This window comes from Phoca vitulina, unplaced genomic scaffold (assembly GCF_004348235.1).
Source record: "Phoca vitulina isolate PV1807 unplaced genomic scaffold, GSC_HSeal_1.0 scaffold10, whole genome shotgun sequence".
Lineage (NCBI taxonomy): Eukaryota > Metazoa > Chordata > Mammalia > Carnivora > Phocidae > Phoca > Phoca vitulina.
The window spans coordinates 25136453-25148537 of record NW_022589713.1 but is presented as its reverse complement, the minus strand read 5'-3'; the positions used below and the strand labels follow the sequence as shown (position 1 = coordinate 25148537).

At 40.9% G+C, this 12085-nt stretch overlaps 1 protein-coding gene across 8 annotated transcripts in view; it reads left to right on the top strand.

Annotated features, from left to right (window-relative positions):
- The window catches only part of NEK11 (NIMA related kinase 11), a 237990-nt gene that overhangs the window by 99826 nt on the left and 126079 nt on the right, over positions 1 to 12085 (top strand). For all 8 annotated transcript variants that reach the window (XM_032408712.1, XM_032408709.1, XM_032408715.1 and 5 more), the window contains 3 exons: positions 2593 to 2712; positions 5261 to 5354; positions 9087 to 9204. In XM_032408712.1, coding sequence (XP_032264603.1) covers positions 2593 to 2712; positions 5261 to 5354; positions 9087 to 9204 — 332 coding nt within the window. The remainder of the gene's footprint in view (positions 1 to 2592; positions 2713 to 5260; positions 5355 to 9086; positions 9205 to 12085) is intronic.

Below are 12085 nucleotides of genomic sequence, written 5' to 3'. Positions count from 1 at the left end.
TTTAAACCACTGCACAGCTTACAGATCTGCAGGGTAGCTCTGCAGTTGCCTTGTAAGTATGTAGAGAAATTAGTATCTCAAACATTTAGTGATAGTTATGCTAATGAACCTTCCATTATATTAAGCATAGATAGTTTTCACGTGTTGTTTGTTTAACAGGAACTGACAGAGTATCTATTGAGAAGACAACACTGTGAAGTCCTAGGACAATTGAAAATAGCCAAAATTTACTTCCTTGAGATATACATATGAAGTAGAGAATGTCTTTTTCACAAACATAATTATTTCTTGACGTAACTTCTCTCTCCTATCTCATTCAAAATTCCTGTGCTATAACATACAAGAGCCTAGATTACTAGGTGACTTCAGAACAACCATGTATAGCTGTGCAGGCTGTGGACTGCACAACTCAAGAGGTTATATAAAGACCAAATCTATAATTTTGCTGAGGAACTCTCTATGTAATTTTATGAGGACGCTATGAGAATGGCAGTCCCTCCCCAGAGCTGTGCAAGGCAGTAGGTGAGAACAGTAGCCCTCGTTAGCCTAATCTTCAAGGCCAAATAACAATATGCTTCTCTGAAACTCAGTCCAGTGGTTTCTCAACTGAACTATGTTTGTTTTCCAATTTCATATTCAAACTGAGGAAACTGGTTCATCAAAGGTACTCAGTCTTCGTTTAATGGATGATCTCCAGTTAAAATACCCTGCACCTCAGGGACTAATGTTTGAGGCATGCTCCTATAACCTAATTTCCTTAGGTTGCTAATTATTCTTTCAAGATGCCTGGAATTCTAATTTTGTTTTATTTTAAACTGAGATGTGAGAGTAGGAAAATACTAGGCTAATCTTAGCTATCGTTTTGTACTGCGGTTGTGATTCCATTTACCTGACAGTGCTTACAGTTAAAGTGTGCCAGAATCTGATCGCTTGTATGGTCTTCCACATTATGAAATATTGATTTCAAATTGTCACTGTTTTTTTTTTTTTTTTTCACGAACTATGACTATGTTTCAAGGAGCTCTATTTGATCTTACAGAATAAGGGATGTATATTCCAGAATTCGTGTGTCCCCTAGAGGCTGTGGACTGTATTCCAGAGGGATGAGAGCTGCTACAAATGGTCATTACAATTACACAATTATTACAAAATAATAAAGATTAGTGTGGGAATGAAATGAAATGGAGACTTCTCCTAGTATTTTGTAAGGAGGGAGCTGAGTGCAAAAGGCATTCCGCAGTACTGGCCCTAACTGAGTCAAGCACAGAAACAAGTATCATTGGGGATATGGTTGCAGACCTTTCAATACATGAGTAATGTAAGCATGTTTCTTTAACTGAAGAAAGAGGCTCTTTTATTTATTTTTTATTTTTTTAAAAGATTTTATTTATTTTTTGAGAGAGAGACAGTGAGGGAGGGAACACAAGGAGGGGGAAAAGCAGGCTTCTCGAGCCTGATGCGGGGTTCGATCCCAGGACCCTGGGATCATGACCTGAGCCGAAGGCAGACGCTTAACGACTGAGCCACCCAGGCGCCCCAAGAAAGAGGCTCTTTTTTTTTTTTTAAAGATTTTATTTATTTATTTGAGAGAGAGAGAATGAGAGACAGAGAGCACGAGAGGGAAGAGGGTCAGAGGGAGAAGCAGACCCCCCGCTGAGCAGGGAGCCCGATGCGGGACTCGATCCCAGGACTCCAGGATCATGACCTGAGCCGAAGGCAGTTGCTTAACCAACTGAGCCACCCAGGCGCCCGAAAGAGGCTCTTAAATAACAATTTTAACTAATATTCTGTGGGGTGCTTGGCACTGTTATAAGCACTTTACATGAATTAACTAATTTAAACTCACAAGAACCCTATGAATTAGGTACTATTATTTTATAATTATTATTTTTTTAATGATCATAGGGAGCTTAAATGGCTTGCCCAAGGACATATACATGTAACCTGGGAGCTAGGATTCAAACCCAGACAATGTTATTAACCTGTGTGATAACCACTGTGCCATGCTTACCTGCTGTATGAAGCATAGAATATACAACATATTCAACAAAATTTAACTATTACAAGACTACCGTTTGGGTTACTTTGATGTGTCAGACACTGTACATACATTGTTTCATATAATACTAAAGCCTGTTCTTTACAGATGAGAAAATGGAGCTTCAGAGAGGTTCAGTAACTTGCCCAAGGCTACAGAGCTAATGCGTGGTAGAGATGGGCAATTAGATGCCTAATTCCAAGGATTAAATCCTATCCGCAGGGTTGAATTAGTCCGCCAGTCCATTTACTCCTTGATGTCCAAGACCCTAATTTGTCTTACATTATGAAAACCAGTCATAGGCCATGAAAGGAGAAGAAATTTGGAAAGTACCTAATTTGCTTTTAAACAAAAGTCTAATTTGAAAAATATTACCAATTAACCACAGTCCTGGTTGGCTCATTACCTACCCTGAGTTTATTAGTTTTTCCCTGGTCTGTCTCGAGATGCTTTCCCCTTCTCAGTAGTGTAATGATACTTCTGTATAATATTTGTTTAATTTTTCTGAGCATGTTTGGGATGAGTTGCATGTGGGGGATCTTTATTATTTATAGGCAAAAAAAGATCCACCTGCAGACTCTGCGGGCACTGTCTGAAGTGCAGAAAATGACACCAAGAGAAAGGATGCGGCTGAGGAGGCTCCAGGCAGCTGATGAGAAAGCCCAGAAGCTGAAGTAAGCTGTCTTTCCTTAAGGTACCTGTGCTCTGGCCACTTCCCAGGGCTCTGAAGAAATTGACTGGAGAAAAGCAGAAGCAAAAACAAGAAAGCAAAATGCACATATGCATTATATATTTCTTTTTTTTTTTTTTTTTTAAAGATTTTATTTATTTATTTGAGAGAGAGAGAATGAGAGAGAGCAAGCACATGAGAGGGGGGAGGGTCAGAGGGAGAAGCAGACTCCCAGCCGAGCAGGGAGCCCGATGCGGGACTCGATCCAGGGACTCCAGGATCATGACCTGAGCCGAAGGCAGTCGCTTAACCAACTGAGCCACCCAGGCGCCCTGCATTATATATTTCTTTGTGTCTTCACTCACTCGTCCCCATAGATGGTTATCGGATGCCAGCCACTATTAATGTCAGGCCTTCAGTCTTGTGTGCAAAGAAAGATTGAATGTCAGGGAGGTTTTTAATGATGAAAACATAGAGTCAGCCTCCAAATGAAGCCTTGTCACTGCTGACACAAGCTGTATATACCCCGGTGAGAGGACGAAAAGAGTGGCTTCACTATGGGTCCTCATTCCCCAGACGTTTGCTGTAGACCTAGCTGGTCTATAGCGAGAAGAATGTACCGGCAGGAAACTGTGGGCTTTAGAAAGTAGACTGGAAGCAGCTCTGCTCTGTCAAGTGAAGCCCTTTGCTCTGGGCAACCCTGCTGGTAATTCAAGTATTTACAGGAAAAGGGGAGATTCCAAAGAGCCCTAGACTCCCAGTTTCTCAAAGACAGATTTTTCAGTTGGTAGGTTATCCAGTCTCCTAATTTTTCTTCTTTCTTTCTCTGCCAACTTTTTGGTAGCTTAGAAGCCCCAACTAAGAACTAGAGAGACAGAAAAGACCTGAAACTCAAATCTGTTCATTTTGTGACCTTGGTAACATATCTGAAAAAGAATTTGGAGGTATTCTTGTACTTACAGTGCATACCATTTGGAACCAAGTAAGAATCTGTGAGACTACTTCTTTCCCCTTAACACATGCTTTCTGTAATCAATGTGGAAAAAGATTTCTGTCAAAGTGCACCATGGGCAGTCGTGTGCTGGTAAATGTTTAACAACCACCACCTCTGGGGTTGTGGGGCTGGGGGGTGTAAATGTTCCCGCAATGGCTAATTTCAAGCTATCAATGTGATATCGTCGAATGTTCAGTTAGAAGATAAGTACACAGTCTGCTCTTGGGAACAAGTACAAGCTGGTTTCTGCAAACCACTGCACCACTCAGTGTGGGTTTATCTGAGAAAATATATTTACATAAATTGCTTGAGCCATTGTATCAACTAACAGTCCTGGATCTATTTCTGAGGCCTCAGGAATAGCAGTATTTCTGGGGTACCATGACTCTTGTCATTGAGGGTTTAAAAGGAAAATTAAATCTGACAGGAACAAATCAAAAAGGCAATTTAATAAATTACATGCACATTACAAATTATATTTCAGATTAAAACTTTTTTATACACAAAGAAAGTCATAGATCTTCCACATGACATTCAATATGTTTATTATTTAAAGGCAATGGTTATAAATAAAGTTTGGTCTTAATTTTATGAATGAATTGCTTTGGAATTGTTTTTGATCATTATTTCTAGAATTTGAGCACAGTCCTGTGTTTTAGCTAGTAAACAACTCTGTTGTCAGAAGGGATGTAATGTACCCACTTTATAAACAAAATTTGACTACAGGGATATTCAGTGACTTTTCAAAAAAATCTAAATCTAAATTAGCACACAAGTAATCACAAGAACTCAAATCTTTCTTCCAGTTTAGTAGCAGGTCTATGACATTTACCTCTTCTCTACTAGACAAAACAAAATGTGTTGGAGAAAAATTCCCCTTCACAGTGGCTCTCAAGTTCTTTCGATAAATTCTTTGAAATCTAGCTCTCTTCTCCTTGTTTGTGGGTTTACTCATCCTGAGAGCAGTAATCGAGTTATTAGTACGTGTTGGGCATGGTCTGGGTGTTGGTGACACACCCCGCTGCCATCACAGAGAATGCGCAGGGGTCCAGACTGCCTTCTTTTGCCTCAGAGTCCCACAGATCCTCATGAGGAATCTGACATGGTAAGAATTCTGTGTTTTTAATATGTGTCAACCCCTAGTTAGAAACTGGGACTTTTTTCTGGAATGTTCAGGGACCCCTGCTTCTAAGAAATGTTATCCCCAGAAATTAGAAATTGAGAAGTACAGACATGCTAATATTTTGTTTTATAAAACCTAAATAACTTTATTCTTGAAGTTGCCATATGGCAAATGTGTGTATATCTAATTTTGAATTTCAGTGATGCATTTTAGGGGTTCTAAGGATGGATAAGGAGCCAGAGCATCATCATGTGTGCTTTAAAAGAGAATCCAGTGAGTGCTACACCGCATTTACCTTGATGAGGGAAAGACCCGTTGGCCTGGCTTCTCAACACCCCAGTTTGCCTGTTGAAACAGGGATCGCACTTACCTGCATAATATAGATATGGCTTTAGCAAAATGCAGCTGTTTTCTACACTCACTTTAAATTTGCAGGAAGCTTGCAGAAGAAAAATATGAAGAAAATAACAAAAGAATGCAAGAGTTGAGATCTCGGAACTCTGAGCAGCTAACTGTTGATATACTCCATGTAAGTGCTCTCTTGTTTTAAATGTTACATCAGACCTTTAATTGCTTAGATTCATCGCATTCATGTGGCCAGTCAGGTAGGAAAAGGGACATAGGGGGAAAAAAGAGCATCCAGACCAACTTTGCCTGATTTAGGGTGGAGGTACTGGGGTTCATTTTAGCATATAGACCAATGGTTAGTGATGACAGTAATTCAGAGCAGCTGTACTTAGAGATGGATCAGTAGATTGATCCAAAAACATCAAGTGCCTACTGTGTACAAGAAAACTCAATCAGCATGGAATGAACAATTGATGAGTAAAATTATGACTGCAGAACAAATGTGTGTATATCTAATTTTGAATGTCAGCTGTGCTATTTTTGCATTACTTCTTAATCCATTGTTCTCTTTCTGTCTTATTTTTTGTTCTTTCCCTTTTTATTTTCTGTCTCCCATCTATATCATTGTGCATTGTGTTAATAACCCCTTTCGAACTCTGAATAATTACCTTAGATGTCCAATAATAAATAGGGTTGCAGAGTCACATGAAATGGACCCTGAATCATATCCTCAGCATCCCAAGCCCCTGAATAGCAAATACCATTTTCTCTAATGGTTAAAAACATCTTCATGAGCCGTGGTGTAGGCTCTGATACTTAAGGAAGTCTTTCTTCAGGATCATATTTGGACAATAGACATCAACCCCAACTTCCTAGCTCTTCTGGTAAAAGCAACATGGGAAGGAGTCATTTTTATGGAGAACTTTAGGTCTCAAATTCTGGTTGTTCATTCACTGGGGATCTCTGTACCTGAGGGAGATTCTTTTTCTTTGTCAGGAAGAGCCAAGCCCCCCTGAGGCTGTGGGGCTGATCTCTGAAGTCTGGGGACACTCATTCTGCTGTAGCTCAGTGAACAGAGAGCTCCAAACCCTGGGGCATTGCAGGAGCCCCCAGCAAAGCTCACTTTCAGCCAGGCAGAGCTTAGGGTCACTTGTTTTCTGCCTCCATCTGAGAGGTAACCCATCTTTCTCAATTATTTAGTGGTTGTGAGTGTTGTCGATTTCTGTAAACCCAAAGTTGGACCAGATGGGGGGGTCCCGCCTTCTCTGACCTTAAGAGTCTCTCTTTCTTGGACCCTTTAGCAGATAATGTGGGGACACTGGTGACATGTGCTCAATCCCACTTGCCCCCCTCTCTGCTCATCTCCCACCCCGTTAAGTAAAGCCAGCTGTGGGATCTGTTGTGGGTCCCAGAGACATGGAAGATGGGATCATTCCCACTCATAGAACCTGGTGAATGGAAATGCTTGGCTCTTGCAGACGATATCCTCTAGCTGGTTCAGTCTTGCAGACAGGGTTGCTCAGCAACCCCCCCAACCCCCCCCCCCATATCTTGCCCTGTTTTATGCAATTATATCAGCCACTTCCATCTGGCCCCTCATTAGCATCCCACCTTCTCACTTTCAAATGTCACTTTCTCTTTAGGAAAATCCTCTTTGACCTCACAGGTCCACAATCGACTGGCTCTTCTCTAAATTCTTATAGCTTACAGCAATGCCTGTCAAACTTCAAAATTCACCCAAATCACCTATTGGTTTTGTTAAAAGGCAGATTCTGATTTGGCTGGTCTGGGGTGGGGCTTGGGATGCTGAATTTTTAACAAGCTCCCTGGTGATTCTGAGGCTGCTCATCCAGGACCACACTCTGATTAATAATGGACAGGAATTGAGGCTCTTGAAAGCCATTCACCTTCAGATGTAGGAAGACCGGGAAAAGCCACCGATTAACAGGCTTTCTTATAGACTCTTTAGGAAAAAAACATTTCATGGGAATGGAAGTAAAGGAAAAGTGACCTGGGCTTTCTTGTTCGCCCCAGGAGAAGGATGAAGAGAGGAGGCTAGGCAGGGAAGAGACACGGTTAATCATATTCACAGGCACAGAGTGAGGCAGGTTTAATGATATTCAAAGAACAAAGGAGAGAGGAAATGGGAAGCCAGACACTTTGCGGAGGGACTGAAGGGTTTTAAACATCTCAAGAAAAGGCATCAGTGAGCTGGAAAAGAGGAAATAAAATGTAAGAAAGAAATTGGATTGATCAGATGCAAGAAGCTAAAGAAAAACGTGAAGAGGAGTAAAGGAAGAAAGAAGAAAAGGCTCCTATCTCTGCTCATACACATATTTATGATTTAATTTCTTACCGATTTCGCTGGGGCTCGGTTCTCTGGTTCTTGCTCCTTCTCTCTTGCCAGCTGATGCAAAGTGCTTTATATTTCAAAAGCAGTTGTATGAGATAAAATCAGAGTTAGGGGAGAAAATGGGCTGGCTCTGTCATTTCTTAAACATGTTATAAAAATTCTTTGAGGCATTTAGAATGGCTTGTTTTGTTTCTCAGACCCTAACTAACAGGGCCTTTTATTTTGGCAGGCATTTTCTGCTTGGCTGAATTTGGGCTTTGAAATCACCACCTAGTTGAATGTGGGATCATGTTAGGCACCATTTCTTTAAAGGGTGGTAGCTTTAAAACAACTAGAATCCATAATACACTCGATAAGCCTGGTCTTTCTTTTATCTTGTGACACTTGTAGTTGTGATGGTACCAAAACTGGGTTTCTGTGAGAAGTGTGTAACTGATCAGGTCTCCATATACGAAATAGTAAAGGGGATCAAAGATCAGAGCAAATCCTTTTTAAGAGAAGCAATTATAACAATTCTATCTGTTCTCTTCAAAGAGAACCTCAGCAAATCAAAGTCCATTGAAGGTCCAAATTCTTATTTTCCAATAATTTCTGAAGTAGAAGTGAAAACACACTTCATGCAATCTCTGTTCTTTGTTCTTAAAGTTGCCTGTGTGCTGTCAGTGATCCTTTGAAATTTGAAACCAATTTCACCTCCTACAGCAATTATACAGTACAAAAACTAGACTTCTTAAAAAATATTTGATGACTGTATTTTCACAAATGCTGTATGTACCACAGTGTGGCATGGCTTTATTTCACTTATTCATTAAGATGAGTTTGAGCTTTCCCTTCTGTTTTTAATAAGAAGACCCTCTTGGTGTAGTTCTCCATGAAAGCCACTTACCAAGGAAAATAGGTCAGTTCGGCATTAGCTCTAGGTTGCAAACACACACACACATACACACACACACAACAGAAAAAAACAAAATGATCTATTGAAATACCTACTGATATATTTGAGAAATTTAGCTTTTGCTTTTATTTGAAGTGTGAGTTCTTTCATGTGGCCTCGTAGATCTCTTTCTTTAGGAAGCTGGGGCACCGGAGCAGAATCACAGCACTGTTAAAGCTAGATGAGAACTTGGAAGTCATCCAGGCCAACAGCTCCACTTCTGAGATGAGGAACCTGAGCAGGGCTGGACTAGGGGGAGGTGGGTGTGGGACCCTGGATGCAGAATTACAGGGGTATTTGTTCTTAGCTGCGTATCACTCCTGCTCTTGCATGAGCCGGAAAGTGAATACCTCCTTCATTGTGCACCTGGGCATTCCTCCTGCCCCACCCTAGTCATGGCCCTGAAACGGATGCCATAGAAGGTTCAGGTCACCTGCTGAGTTGGTTCAAGGCTGCTTCTCTTCTCCCAGGCTGCCTTTCTGAAATTTGAAAGTGGTATCATGTTTAATGGAGAGGATTTGACAGATTTTTATTTCCAAATAGTCTTCTAAACAATATTGTTTCATTTGTGGTAATCCTGTTTCCTTCTATCAGCTTCTCACGAACTGTTAATTACCTTCCACAAGGAATTTGATGACCTGACTTCAGAGAACCTGCCTGAGTCTCAGCCCATTCCTTCTTTGGACCTTGACCCACTTGAGTCAAGTATAGAAGATCATGGTATGACTGACCTTGGAGATCATGGTATGAGTTTGCGTCAGTATTCGGAAGGTTTGGCACATGGGTTGGTGTGGCTGACCCTCTAGTAGGCCTGGGTGGCCTCTGAGAAAAGCCTTGGATGGATGTAACCACCTTCCATCAGTTTGCCAGAGCTGAGCTGGGACCAGGATAAAAAGCAGAGAAGCCAAGGGATTTGTCTGTTCTCTTCCATCTTCTTTGTAATAGATGAAGATGAGTTAGAAACTCACACCAGGTGAGAAACCTCTTCTACATGAGTTAAACAATATCATCATTAACTGACTCCAGAATAGTGTAGGACTACGAATGCTCTGAAGTACCGTTTCCCTCTTCTAGAAGTGATTTCCCTGGCCTTCATAAATTTAAAGTGAAAAAATGAAGTCAGGCTTTGGAAAATCAACTATATGGATGTGCAATCATTGCCAGCAGTGCTCAGAGCTGTGACTCAAATGGGAGAGAGAGAGCAGAGCTTAATGGTTGAAAACATGAATTTTGGAGTCAAAAGCTGCCCCTATGAGGGGGCAGCTTCATCTTTGTAGGTCTCAGTTTCCTTATCTATGAAACAAGAATAATACCTCCTTTAGGAGTTGTTGTGAAAAGCAAATGAGAGTAGGCATGTGATGTGCTCTTGCCTCAGTGCCCAAAACACAGTAAGAGCCAAAGAAAGGGAAACAGTTTATGACCCCAGGAGGGAGGGTTCTGACCATGGGGGCCATCTCAGGCTTGTACCAGCCTCCCCAGTGCCTAGGACAAAGTGCCAGGAATAGTGTAGGCACTCAATAAATATTTCTTGAATAAATGAATGAATGATATGTTAGTCTGGCCCTCTGAGAAGCAGATGTCAAGATGGGAACAAAAGTGCAAGGATATTATTAGGGAAAATGTCTGCATAAAAGGCATTAGGAAAGGAGCTGGAAAAGGCTGAACCATCAGACCATGATTCAAGTCATGTTCCAAATGAAAAGAGAGAGGTTTGGTGGATGTGTACTAGTCTGCTAGGCAAACAGAGGCAACCAAGACATCAGGAAGTCTTTAAGCAAAGTCAGCCATCAGGGGGGCTTGCCTTAGTATCCCTGCTGTACTTTAGCAGTGGTAGTAGCCTCTGAGAGAATACAGGGATGGATTCCAGAACACAGCCCTGGGGCCCTTGACCAATTATGCTCTTTGTAGTGGGAGGTCTTTGAGGTGTGTCCTCATGGCTGCACAATGGTGTAACAACTCTCTTGGGCAGTAGTTGAGTTCTCTTTGCAAACTGAGAGTGAAAGTAGTGAAATTTGGATTGACTGGTCATCTCAGCCCAAATTTGCATTTGATGTCTTCCTGACAGAGCTTTTAGAACTTGTGCTGCCTCCTTCACCTGTAAGGAAACTAGCACCTGAAGCTCTTTAGGTTGGCATTTGCCAACTTTTAAAATGGTGTTGTGGAAGCCATCTGGTAACAGGTGTTATTGATAAACAAATATGTATATCAGATGGATTTGCATCTTAGAGCCTTTTTAGGTATTTCTTTAATATATTGTTATTTTCCAAAGGTAAAACTTAGAAGCACAGAAATATCCCACGGGCCTTTCTTTCCAAAAATATAAAACTGAGAGTTAGGCCATTGGGTAGCACTTGATATGGATGGCTTGTGCTTTGCTGTAAGGCAGAACCATCCCTGTGTATAAAGAGGAAGCCCCAGAACAGGATATTGAGTGGGTGGTCTAGGATCAAGAGGTCGGGGCCCAGCCTCTGGATCTCAAGTAGAAAAGTACTTACTACTCATTTCATAATGAGAAACCAAAGACATTATGTAATTTGCTCAAGAACTCAAAAGTGCCTGCTTTCTAGAGGAGCACCCTTTCCATTTTCCCCAAAGTGTATGCATTTGGAGGTTGTGGGTAGGAGCAATAGATTCTCAAGAAGCAGACAAATGAGTTGGACTTTCAAAAGGCAGAGTCTTTGTGTGACTCTTTGCTAATTTTTGTGAACTGTAGTAGTCAAATTACTCCTAAGCTAGGCCTGACCACAGGTTGCACCTGCTACCAGGAGACTCGCGCTGATGTCCTCCTTTGTCTTTTGTCATGGGGGTTTCAGTATGGTAGACCAGAAATTGATTTGCCAGCCAAACTGGAAATGGTCAAATCTATTCCTTTGACCACCTTATTTATGCTATAAGGAAACACTACTTAGGTCTCCCATAATAAGCTGTCAGATCCAAAAAACACATTGTGGTTTTAGTCGGGCCAAATGCCTTGTAAAATACGTTAAACAATCCCCTTATTATTTGCTCCCTGTAAATTCATATTTTTCTAAATTGGAAAGGGAGACCTAGAACTATGAAAACATAACCTTTGGGTTGATGATTGATTGGACTTATGGGCCACTCCAAGATTATTAGTGATCATATAGCTGTATCATGAAATTTTGAGATACGACACTTTAATTTGTTGATGAATTCTGAAGTGGTTATTTTCCCCATTCTCTTTGCCTTTTAGAAGATTTGACTCCAAACTTTTAGCACCCAGGGGAAGTTTTTATTTATTTTTCATCTAGCATGTATATGTAAAATAAAATTACACAGTCTTTTTTTGAAGCTTCTACACCAAATGTTTAATCAGTCTGATGCTGAATTGGAAAATTCCCTCTGCGATGTGAGGAGTTAGTTGCAGAGAAAGAAAACAGAGTAAGACGTTATTTACATCTGATATGCATTTCGTTGACTACCGCTGATTTAATCTAGCCAAAGTCATGGATAACCATTATAATCAAATGAGAAAGCACAACTGGAACATTAAAGAAATTATCCCTATCCCTAACCCCTTACATGTGATACTGATGATTTCTTGCACATTAATTTCTGCCAGGAATTTCATTGCATTTAGCCTTATTTTCGGCAGCTCCCTGTT